We start from the raw sequence: 12,900 nt of genomic DNA, 5'->3' as shown, positions 1-12,900 counted from the left end.
TATAGGTACCTTTTTTTTTTTTTTTTTTTTAATTAAATTTTGAAACATCTGTTTTTACTTAGACCCAAGTATCCATTTTTTTGAAATCCAATTTAAGGTTGGAATTTTTTGACATTTTGAAATTGACCTTTTTTATTTTCCTTGTAAGCGTTTTGTTCAGAATTCTGAAAAGAATCAATTTTATTGTTTCAAGATCAGCATAGCCTATACTTATAGATCAAAAAAGTTTAGATTGAATTGGGATTCCGTTTCAAAGTTTTTGTTTTCCTGCTTAATCTGGTTTAAAATATTTGAAAATATAACGTATTTTCAAAATTATTTTGCATTGAATTATTATTTTTCTTTTTAAAATTCAACTCGCAAAATTATTCAACTTTTTTTTTAATGTGATTGAATTCCCATCCAAAAATAAAATTTAATTAGTTTTGTTTCAAATTCCTTCAACTATTAAATTTCTAATCTAACTATTTGCCTTTTTTTTCTATTTTTTTCCCCTTTTCAAAAAATATTTTCGATATTAATGATTCGACGCGATTTTGTTGCTGATTTATTTACGAGTAGCAATCTTATTATTACGCAAATGCGATTAGAAAACTCCAACTTTTTGAGTTTAAAAATAGTTGACTGCGGCCAAATTGAATTTTAAACGATTTGTCAACCAATGAAATTACCTACATATGCAATTTTTTCACAAATTTTTTTTGCTCAGACTAGTATTATGTAGTTTGTTACTTATACTTCGTCATACATCCTTCGTAGATATTTTGTAAAAATGTAAAGAAGAATAATTTGAAATCTGTCGCCATGTTTCAGATTCTTATTTCTCTTTAAGCAGGTTCAACTTCAGTTTAATTCAACATTTGTTGAACAACTTTTTCAAATTGCGAAAACAAAATATACGATCTACTTTGATAAAAACCTCGAATTCCCAACACAAGCTTTTAAACAATAAAATTAGTCTGTACACTGGAATGTTATGAAATAAAACAGAAATTACGTATGTATTATATAGGTAAATACATATTTGAATCAATCAAACACCAAATGGCATATCTATGAGTATGATATACCAGCAACACAGAAAGTACACACACAAACATGTGAAAAAGCGCTATCCAATCAAACTGCACGCAATAAATAGTAAGTAATGTGATTTTTGAAATAGCACCACGCGTTTGCAAACTAATATGTTCTTTTAATCCTCGTTCATAAGTAGCGTGGTCATGGCCGAGTAGTCAAGTTAGGTAGTTAGGAAACCGTAGGGTACCAGGTTCGATTCCCGGTTAGGTCAATAGGTTAGGAAATTATCGTAAAAGATTAAAATTGTCAAAAATCCTCCACATCGAGTAGAATCCAACGGTGCAAAAAAAAAACAAAATTGCGCATCCCTTCCCCTTTATTTCAATTTTTTAAAATTTCATTTTGAAAATTGAAATCATTGCTCAAAAGTAAAAATTACCTCACCACAAGTACTTTTTATTTCTCAAACTGTAAAAATTATCTCAAAACGAGCATTTTTTACTTAAACGCTCAATAATCTTTACACAATTGGTTCGAGTAATTTTTACTATTGAAATATAGTAAAAATTATTACGATAGAATAATTTTTACTTTTCAAATAGTAAAAATTACTTCAAGTGGAGTATTTCTTTCTTCACCACACATTAATTTTTACATTATTGGTTCGTGTAATTTTTACTATCATGGTACAGTAAAAGTCATTATGGAGGAATAATTTTTACCATGCCATCACATTAAAAATAATTTTGTGTGACCAGTTGAAAATACCAAGTTCTAAAATAAATTCTACTGTATTTTCGAATGGGATCCGGTTATTGTGCTAAAATAATAAAAATTACCTATACTTTTTTTTTTCCGTGTAGATAAACTCGTTAAATAGGTCGAGTATAATACACAACTCGATTTTTAGCTGCCCTACTGAATATTCACGCCTTCTGGAGCAAATTCAAAATTCTGGAGAAATTGAAAAATCGAGCTGGAGGCTCCAGAATGGCGGGAAATTGTGAAATTTTGATTTGGGGGGTTAGTTTTGGACGAAATACAGCGATTCGCGTGGATTTCAAAAATTTCCACACAAACGGGAAACTTTTGATTTTTTGGATTTTTTAATTTTGAAAAAAGCTGGTCAAAAAACCACTTTTGAGCTGTCACTCTCAAAATCGAATCAAATTTGGATAAACTCGTTCAACAGGTCGAGTGTAATATACAACTCGGTTTTTAGCTGCCCAACTTCATATTCACGCCTTCTGGAGCAAATTCAGAATTCTGGAGAAATTGAAAAATCGCGCTGGAGGCTCCAGAATGGCTGGAAATGGTAAAATTTGGATTTGGGTAATTAATATTACTGTTGGAACTTATTTTGACCATTTTTACTGATCAAGTACGTACTTTTTTTTAAAAAAAAGCATAAATCACCAAAAAGCAGTAAATTTTGAATTTTCAAAAATTCGCCAAAAATCGAAAAATGAACTTGGGCAGCTGAAAATTTGGTTTGGGGGGTTTTAGACTATGCTCTTTTCAAAAATCGCGGTCCCGTTCAAATCGTAGTGTGACACATCAAGAGATTCCCTTATTGTTAGTAAAATGGATGGAAATTGGCCTTGAAGTTGACACAACCTTTCCCGAACAAAGCTTCTGGCTGTTCTGGAGCCTTCAACACGATTTCGGATTTCCGATTTATCTAGAATTTTAGAATGTCTCCAGAGAGGTACCTACCTAGTTAAAATCCATTTAAATAAATCAAAAATGAGTAACAGTTCGATTTTTAGCTGCACAAATCAATTTCTACGTCTTATGAAGACACTTCAAAATTCTAGAAAAAACGAGAATTGCATTGGAGGATCTAGAACGGCTCTGAATTACGAAATTCGGATTGGTTGGTTGATTATTGACAAAGTACATCCATTCGTGTCTTGAATTTTCCTTCAAAAAATTGTTTTTTTCAATTTTCAAACAATTTTTTCAACGCTGGTAAAAAAACACACTCGAGGGGTCCGCCAGGAAATCGGCCAAATATCGAAAAAAACTCGTTGAGTAGGTCTCAAGTTCAATTTTCAGCAGCTCAAATCATTTTTCACGCCTTATGATGAAATTTTAAAACTCCGCAGAAAACGAAAATCACGATGGAGAAGCTCCAGAATGACCAAAATTGGTGAAATTCGGTTCGGCGAAGTTGTTATTAATTTCAGGACCAATTTTCATGCATTTAACTGAATAAGTAATCATAAATCACCGTTTGCCAAAAATGATCAATTTTGAATTTTCAAAAAAAAAAATCGCCAAAAATCAATTCAGGCAGCCGAAATTATGATTATGGGGGTTTCAGTCCTTGCTATTTTCAATAGTCTCGGTCCCGTCAAATCGAGCGAGGGCGAACACCTCGGAAGGTTCCCAACACGTCACATGTCAGAGTAGTTCTCGCTTCAAAATTTTCGTTCTTTCACTTTTTTAAATTACACTAGGCAACAATTTTTGACCTTTTTTTTGTTTTCGGGTTGAAAATGGGCTTAATCGATAGTTTAGACCCTAAAACAAAAAACAGAGTGGGATTTTTCAATTTGAGTTGTTTTTGTGGTCAGGAGAGATGATCAAAGTTGCAAAAATGGCCGTTTTTGCCCTATTTCACGAGTTTGTGGCGACATCAGTATTATGTTTCAAAAAAAAACAATGTCATATTCGGATTCTACGCACTTTTTTAAGTAAACATCTTTACCGGATTTTTGATTTTCGAATATTCAAGCGCATACGGACGATTTTCGTTTGTAACACTAGATTTTTACTGCACGAAAGCCTCGCCCGCGCGAACACGGTTCCGCGCCACGATTACATCGTGGAGTAACGCCAGCGTCGCGCGCTCCGAGTTTTAAAATATGTTACAAACAAAAATCTTCCGTATGCGCTTGAATATTCGAAAATCAAAAATCCGGTAAAGATGTTTACTTAAAAAAGTGCGTAGAATCCGAATATGACCTTGGTTTTTTTTGAAACATAATACTGATGTCGCCACAAACTCGTGAAATGGGGCAAAAACGGCCATTTTTGCAACTTTGATAATCTTTCCTGACTACAAAAACAACTCAAATTGAAAAACCTCACTCTGTTTTTAGTTTTAGGGTCTAAACTATCGATTAAGCCCATTTTCAACCCGAAAACAAATATGCCGTTGCCTAGTGTTATTTATCGATTTTCAAAAGTTTTGTCCTCACAATTTTTTATTTGTACTGCATCTACTCAAAAAAACTGGTTCGTTTTGCTCCTGGTGTCTTCATTGTAATTTTTTTCAAATTTTCAAGCATCAACTTTCATCAACTTTTGGAATAATTAAGTATGTTACCTTGAAGAGTTAAACTTTCATCGTTGAAAGAAAAACTAGGAAATTGTACTTTTTTTCAAAAGCCCACTTGAAACAGACTTGCTCTTTACGCAAATACGTCTTCTTTATCTCAGAATATAACGTCGGGCATAATGGTGGTCATTATCTCATTAGATAGATTTCCTGGAGAAGCTCGTATAAAATCGACGAAGGACCTGGCTCCATTTTTGGTCAGAGTTGATACGGAAATAAGATTTCAATTAAAAGTTTTTTCGAGTTGAAACGCTTATAAGGTGTTCATGCTTAAGTACTCGTATTATATGATTTACTCAAATGTTGGTCATTCAATTTTCAAAAAATCTATATCTAATACCAAATCGCCCAGAACCAATATCCTACCTGATCTCGAATTCAGCATCTGCAAAACTGCATTCATCAGCACATACCTACTCGACTCGATACTGCCCATGATCATCGTCATCGAATTTCATCATCACAAAAGCCCAAGCCAAAGGTACCCATAGACACGTGATAGAGCACACATTGTAGACTCAGAGACAATTCCTGAAACATGAAAATTCCCGTTAAAATTAACAGCACAAAATATCGCGTTTTCGATATTATTTAAACGTAGATTCGTCCAAGTGTACGTAATTGCCGCGGGACTAATTAAAAGCGTCGAATGAGAGCGCAGAAATATACGTTCAGTTCGTGTAGATAGGTATTGAAATTCGCAACGTATTTACGTACGCTAGCGACTATCGAATTTACAGTTTCATCTTTGTCTGGATTAATTATATAAACTATATCGCTACGCTAATTACTAAGCTATACGAGTATACAGACAGATACACGGTTCGTCGAAGCGTTAACTTAAAGCTCGCGATGCGAACGAAATTTGAATTGTTATTCTTTTTTTTATCGCTTCCAGTTCCAGTTGCAATTCCATTTACCTACTACCATCCTTATAAGTACCTACATATCGTAGAGTAAATATAGCATATCGTTGTAAAGGTACTACCAGAGTCAGTCAAAGGATTAAACTCGTACTCGCAAATAAAGGCACGATAATTAGAGACTCTAATATTCGATAAATATATCGAATTATATACCTACTGCATGATGTAGGTTCACAGATACACAGATACCTACATATCGTACGACGACTCTCGATACTCGTTAAATTTTTTCAAATTCAAACTTCGCGAATTAAATTTAAATTATGAAATCTTTTTATAAAATTAGGTACACTAGCGCGTTTATTTTGCTAAAATTTTTTCCGTTCGCTTAACGAAAAAGCATCTGAATAAACAATTTAAAACGTTAAAAAATAACAATATTAAAAGAAGTTTTTTTCCTCTCTCTTTGCGTCGTTTTTTGTTGACTTGAAATGAAATAAGAATCCAAAGCTGATTTAAAAGTAATAGCTCTGTTTGCATTGTTTGTCTTACCCTTCTTTTCATATCGCGTCGCGGTTTATTCTGTTTTTCTTTATTTTTTTTCTTCTCTTCTTCGACCTCTTTTCTTTGCTCGCATTCGTCGATTCGTATCGAGATCAGCGCCGATAATATAGCATCCATCTATCGCTTTCATTGTATACGAGCTGTAACAAGAATAAGACGACCAATATTTAATAATGTATTGCTAACGTGTTCAAAAATCGAAATCTATTTTATATATTTATTTTTTAAAAATACGAATTTTCGCTCATCTTTTTCTGCAAAAAAATAACGTAGGCTGTTCGAAAAATAGCATAAGAACCCAGGAAAATGCGCAAAAAATTCAGCATCAGCGATTAATTTTCTTTTTTTGGGGAGGGGGAGGAAGGAGGAGGGGTGGGAAAGAGAAAGGGTAGTTTAATTAACAGGTTTTGAGAAGAATTTTAGAACTTTTTCAGCATTCGTGCTAATTTCTTTTGAAAAAAAGTAACTTCGTTAACCAAAAAAGTTCAAAAAAGTAACCAAAACGTAACCAAAACAATTACAAAACATGAGAAAAACAATAATTCAACAATTCAACGCAGAAAAATATCAGAATAAAAGCCAGAAAATTGCCTTAAAAACGTAAAAAAAGACTTTTTTTTGGCAATTGACCAAAAAAAAAAAAATGAAACTTTTTCTAAATTTTCATCAGAAAAGTGAACCATTTTGCAACTTTTTGTAATGAAGCAAAACCTTTTGCAATTTTTGATATTCAGTGAGCATTTTTAGCAATTTCTGGCAAAAAAAACAATATTTTGATAATCTTAGCAAAGGACAGAGTTTTTTTGGAATTTTTTGACAAAAAAACGACTTTTAAGCAATTTTTGGAAATTTTGGAACCTTCAGAAGATTTTTGAGAGTTGAAATTTTCACGACATTTCATCCAATGAAGTTGGAAAGCTGAAATTCACTTTTTGCCCTAATTTCAACATGCTGAGTTGACTGGAGATATTCTCAAGCCGTTCTGGAGCTTCCAGCCATATTTTGAAAATTCCAAAAAGAGCCATAAAAACCTTCAAATCAACCTTTGCACGCGTTGAATATTTCCATAAGGATTTCACAAAATTAAAAATTTCAAAAATTCACTGTACTCTTGTTGTTGGATCAAATATGTTGAAATTCAGCTAAAATTCTCTATTTTTGGCACGTCGAGTCGATTAGAGATGGTTTCAGACCGTTTCGGAGCCTCCAGTGATTTTTATGGAAATTCCAGTTTCCCAAATTATGTCATAAAATCAGTCGAAACGAACCTCAACACTTATACAAACGCTTTCGATGCAGGTTAATGATCTCCTCGACCAATTACACATCAATTTTTCAAAATCGTTCACTGCCACTTCAAACTCGTATTTTTCAAAATTTCAATCACGAATTTGGAGGTTTTTGCAAGTTTTTTTTTGTTGAAAATCTGGTATTTCCAAAATACGGCTGGAGACTCCAGAATAGCTTGAAATCATCTCCAGTCGACTTAACATGTTGGAATTGAGTCTGAAAAGAAACAATGTTAGCTTTTTAACATCATTGAGTGAAATTTGTTGATGATTTCAATTCTTTGCCTTCTGAAGTGCACAGAACTGCTCAAATCGGCTCGAAACGGTTTCCAATCGATTTGAGGAGGGGAAGGACGTCATGAAGGAAACACACCAATACGAAATTTCAGCTTCCTCGATTAATTTGGTATTTTTATTCATTTTTTTCACTTTTGACCCAATATTGATTTTCCAAAAATTCACCAGAAATCGAAAAATCCAACTCAGCCCCTAAAATTTTGACTGATGGTGTATTTTTACATGCTCTTTTAATTTAATAGCTTGACTTAGTTTTGAAAAAAATCTTTCATTTGAGATACCTCGCCTTTTTAAGCATATTGAAAGTGGCACGAGAACGTTCAATTCGTGTTTGCACGTTTTGAATTTCATAATGGAATTTTTTATTGAGAGTTTTCAAATACTTGAAAGTCTGAAAATTTTCTGAAAGCTCAAGAAGAGTCAAAAATGTCACCGATTTATTCCAGAAGTCGAAAAAAGGACGTTAGCTGAATTTTCACAACTCGTATCATGTAAAATTTCAATATTTTCGTGAGCTTTTAATTTTGGATCGTTCAAAAATCAAAGAACAAAATTCAGCACTAGAAATTTTGCGGAGAGAAGTATTTTCGAATGTTTTTTCGATTTTTCTTCAGTTTTCCTCGATCCAAAAATCGGCTGTTTTCTGAATTTTGGTACTTTTCCATTTCATACGAAAGTAAATACTTATTTCATACAATTTAAAATTTTACAATGGGTAACACAATATAAAAAAATTGAATTTAACCACACATCGAATGGTCTATTGATAAAATGGAGGGGGTGGGGTGTCAAAATTTTAAACACGAATCAAAAAAATAAAAATTTACCCTAGATAAGTTTTTTGGATTTAGAGATGAATCCTTTGGGAGGAGGGGATGAAGAATTCTTTCGAATGAGATTCTATTTTGAGTAATTTCGACGAAAATCACAAAAACTGGATCCGAAGCTTTCTTGAGCACCTAGTTTTCAAAATTGAAGGGGTGAAAGGGCTCGGTCTGAAATTTTCTTGATGAGAAAAAAATGTTCACAAGGCCTCTATGTACAAAATTTTGTTGGAAATATTTTTCAATAAGCCACGTTTCGTCCTAAAATCCTCCAGTCTTTCTTGAAAAATGCTCTGTAGAGTCTCACCTCTTCGCATAAGTACTTTTTTCCAGATTAATTTCAATGGATTCGGCAGGATTCGACATCGTTCATTACAAAGTCCCGGTTCCTTGGCACAATAATTTGATCATCTTCTTATCGGGTCCTGAAATCAGAATAAAAGTTAAAAAAAAATATATTCTAGACTTAAGAAACTCAAAAATCAATTACTTAACGTATTTTTTCAAGGTTTTAAAATTGAAAATTTTCAACCAAAAGAAATTCAAATGAAATGCTTTGAAAAAAAAAAAAAAAACAAATGAAAACCCAACCGAAACAAACCAATTGATCCATCGATTAACCTACCCCACCCACTTTCTCAAATCCACACACATAATAATCTCCCAACACCAACCAACCTAACATCTCGTACAAAATACAAATATCAGCCATCTTCACCGCCGATCAATTCGATCCGGCGAACCAAACGTGCCAACACTATAATAGGTACCTATTTAATTAATATAAACTCATCTTCATCGCCAGTCGCCACCCAGAACTCGCACGAGAGCCAATCAAAATGGCGCAGATTAAAACAAATAAGATTTCAGCACGAACGATCGAATTAATTAAGGGTGTAAAATTATCCGATGCTTGCTTTTGACAGCAATTTGATTCGAGCGGCGTTGGTCGCGTTATAACAAAAAGGGTGCGAATATAGCTCCCTTTTGTCGGAAAAGTCAAGGATAGTGGCGCTTTGAAATTTATTCTCTCATCCGTTCAATAATAATTAACTTTAAGGGTACTAGATACTTTTTTTTTCACTCTCATGTCCCGACTCCCGACACTTTTATGCCAACTTCAAGCTTCATTATTCTTTAAGGCAAAACGAATTCTGCGGATGAGAACTATTAAATATAGTGAACTGGAATAACAATCGATATTCTCCAACCGTATTCTATAAAGAAAAGTTTTCCAAACCAACTTGAAAATACCAACACAAGTCCGAGAAAAAAAAAGTATTGGGAAATTTTTTAATTTCTCCACATGCGTTAAAAAAATCATCATCTTCGACGGAACGAATAAGTAAAAAAAAAACGTAAAAACAAACCCGAGAAAGAAAAAGGGTAAAGTAAAAAATAAGTTTTTTCAGATTTTATTTAAGCGAAAGAAAAATTAGCATTTCGACGAATTCGTATAATTAGTTTGAATAAATTAACGATTTTGCTTCTTTTTTTTTTACTGTGTGAAAATGACCGAATGTTTAAACCTACAGGTATGGTTTAAAAACCGAAGAGCAAAATGGCGAAAACAAAAACGAGAAGAACAAGATAGAGTAAGAAAAATGCACGAAGATCAATTAAATTTATCTAATTCGCATAAGTTACCTACTGCCCAGGATATGACTTCGTTGTCACATTCGCATTACACATCCGACGATGAAGAAGATTCCTCTGATTTGGAAGTTGTTGCTTGAATTTGTGATCGAAACGATAAAATTCGACGTTATTTACCTAAATGACATACGTAAATTGTCTCATATTAATTAGTCGTAAGTAAGATTTGATAATTTGTTCGCATTTTTCGAAAGCTTTTTTAATGTTGACGTTCAACTTCATTTTTTTTGTTAGCAATTACTTGAATTATGACAATCAAAATTATCTATTCGCTGATTTCGCATACCTACCTACTTAATCGTCTGGAAATATACTCCATTTTTTCGTCAAAAACTTTACATTTGTGTTGAAAGTAAATAGTTAATCTTCTGCCTCAAAACTGAAACATGAAAAAAAAAATCATTAATAAAACTCTTTTATTTTTGAAAAAAAAAAAAAAATTACAAACTGAACTAGAGAATTTATCTAAAATCTTGAACCTGAATGTCATATGTGGATCTAGTCGTTAAATAATAAGCCTTATTTACTTACTTTACCTATTTATAAGTTGCTACACAATGTTCCGTTGTATATACATTTTTTATAGCCTACGTAAGTTATTTTTTTTCTATATTAACGATTTGTTGTTTTAATCTAAGCCTGATAGCATTTCAATGTGCAATCAAGAAAAGTGAAATGAATTAAAATGAAAAAAAAACGAATAAAGATTCTCGAAAAAAAACAAGGTGCACACATGGAATAAAAAATTGAATTGTGTTCGTTTACTGACGATATTAGTTTTTTATTTTGTAGTAAAAATTTACAAGTTGTTTTTTAATTATACTGAATAATATATCAGCTTTGTTCAATTCATTCCTTTTTTTTTTTGTTATTAAAGAAGAAAATTTTCATATTAAAGTGATTTAAAACGTATACGACTCGCTCGAAGGGGTAGAGAAAATTTTGAGATTATTAAAAACAGGGTAACGCTAATACACCGTTAAACCGTATAGTACAGACATGTTTTGTATAATAAAGTAGCGAGCAACAGCGTTAGTTTGATCATTATTAATGCATAATTTTAATTCGATTTCGGTAGAAGCTGGATTACAAAAAAAAGAAAAAGGTACGTAGTGTATCGTCAATATTACAGCCTACGGGTATTCGCTCCCTTATATACAAATTAGGCTCGGATACAACTTATTTTTCATTATTTTCACATTATGCTAACAAATTCAAAAGATTTAAGCAATCTGGAACTTTTTTCCGCGTCATTCGTTCGTAGAATCTCGTTTTCGTATACAAAGTTTACGAAATTTAATCAATTAATAATTACCTACTTGAGAGGGAGAGCTTTTCTTGTGCAATTCTGTATAGACGCGTTCGCTTTGAATTTTCCATGGTTTTGTAGAGCTCGCGATGGAAAATGTACGAAGCATGGGGAAGTTTTTCGAGATTACGAGTTCTTGGTATCGATCGAGATTATGCGTTCGTTCATCTTGAATGATCTATAAAAATCAACAGTTCGAAATTATAATCTTGTATAGATATGTATGTATGTACCTAATTGCAATCGGAACCTATCAACGTACTTTCCGGCGAAGACTGAGATATCTTTATCCATGAATGGAAGAGTCTTGGAAAGTTTTTCAAGATCTTGAGCTCTTGGTATTGATTAGGATTACATTCGTCCATCTTCGATGATCTAAGATCTTTAAAAATAACAGTTTGAAATTAAAATCTGGTATACATAATTACAACTGGAACCTATCAAGGTACTTACCGGTGTACAGGCAGACTGCAGAAGATATTGTTATCCAGACCATAAGCTTCGGGGTCTCATAGTCATAGGCATTAATTAGGATTACATTCGTCCATCTTGATTCGATCTTTAAAAATAATAAGTAAAAATTACACTCTTAAATAATCGCAAAATGGAATCATCAATGCACTTTCCGGCTGACGAAGGCTCAACAACATATCCAAAGCGATGGCGTCTTTATGTCGCTCATAGAATCATTTCAAACTTACCACTTTTCAAATTGAGATGATTTAATTCCACGATCATTATATAACACATCCGAAACACAATTTTCCAATAATAAGTAACGAAAAACAAAAACTAACGACAGTTCATTCCATTTTCCATTATTCGACTGGAAAAAATCTGAAAAAGTGGAAAACGCCAATGATGATTCATCGTTCATCGATGATCGAATGAAGATGGATGAATGGATTGCCACAAACCGGTTCCAAAAAAAAAATGATGACCTTGACTTTTTTTAATCAATAAAAAATTAATTAAACCGAGAATTTATGAAATATAATGAATATTTATTAATCTTGAATTAAATTGATGTGCCTACATATTATTTTGTTCAAATAATTTTCGATAAAATTGGAAATCCAGGAAAATTCAGGATCAGGAATCCAAATCCGACCTACTTGTTTACCTACATTTCCGTTTGCCTGCTTATCTTCTTCGTTATCAAATTTTGTTTTTGATGCATTTGATGGCTCATCATTGATAAGTATGACACTTATGCAAAATTTTGCTATTTTTTAAGAAATTTCGTTTCAAAATTGATCAAATTTGTTATTCCATGAACTAAAAATAAGTACACAAAGCTTCGAAACTAGGTACAGAACATTATGACTTTTGGAAAATACCGCAAGTACAGGTGTACTTTGACGATACGATTGAACTCATTAGGGTTGGTCTCTTTTGGGAGGTGATTTCCAACGGACAATTCCCAATTCCAAATATTGGAAGTTTCATTCTGTCATTGCTGTTTTCCAAACTATAGAAACAAGGAGAATTGAAGCATCAATCTAATAAAGGTTATTACTCAGCGCATCATTGTAAAAATACAGATCAATCGTTCAATATGAGAGCCTCTTTTTTGTAAGTACATAGGTAAGGTCTAAGGTAGGTATAGTCTAACTGTAAACAAATATCACATACGTGACAGGTCATTGTCCTCAGGCTCAGACAAATTTTCATCAGAAAAAACCTGAAGCATCACTTAGTTGGTAACTCATCGCCGTTTTCTCCATCA

The 12,900-nt window shown here is 32.7% G+C and overlaps 1 protein-coding gene and 1 long non-coding RNA gene across 4 annotated transcripts in view; one reads left to right on the top strand and one right to left on the bottom strand.

Moving 5' to 3' along the window:
* The window catches only part of LOC135837896 (homeobox protein goosecoid-like), a 33,360-nt gene extending 23,418 nt beyond the window's left edge, over window positions 1–9,942 (top strand). Inside the window, exon 3 of the mRNA XM_065353329.1 lies at window positions 9,742–9,942. Coding sequence (XP_065209401.1) covers window positions 9,742–9,942 — 201 coding nt within the window. The remainder of the gene's footprint in view (window positions 1–9,741) is intronic.
* On the bottom strand, window positions 4,638–12,003 carry LOC135837897 (uncharacterized). 3 transcript variants are annotated; one of them, XR_010557270.1, is made up of 9 exons: window positions 11,873–12,003; window positions 11,625–11,730; window positions 11,434–11,553; window positions 11,178–11,349; window positions 10,153–10,241; window positions 9,854–9,979; window positions 8,514–8,631; window positions 5,785–5,936; window positions 4,638–4,897 (listed from the first exon to the last, which is right to left on the bottom strand). It is a non-coding gene; the product is annotated as an uncharacterized LOC135837897 (long non-coding RNA). The 3 variants fall into 3 exon arrangements; XR_010557271.1 differs by having other exon boundaries at window positions 9,858–9,979; window positions 11,182–11,349; XR_010557269.1 differs by having other exon boundaries at window positions 4,645–4,897; window positions 11,182–11,349.
* Window positions 12,004–12,900: the final 897 nt, after the last annotated feature.

The sequence above is a fragment of the Planococcus citri genome, chromosome 2, assembly GCF_950023065.1.
Source record: "Planococcus citri chromosome 2, ihPlaCitr1.1, whole genome shotgun sequence".
NCBI classification, from domain to species: Eukaryota; Metazoa; Arthropoda; class Insecta; order Hemiptera; family Pseudococcidae; genus Planococcus; species Planococcus citri.
Note: the sequence above shows the minus strand (reverse complement) of the source record. Positions and strands in the feature narration are given on the sequence as shown.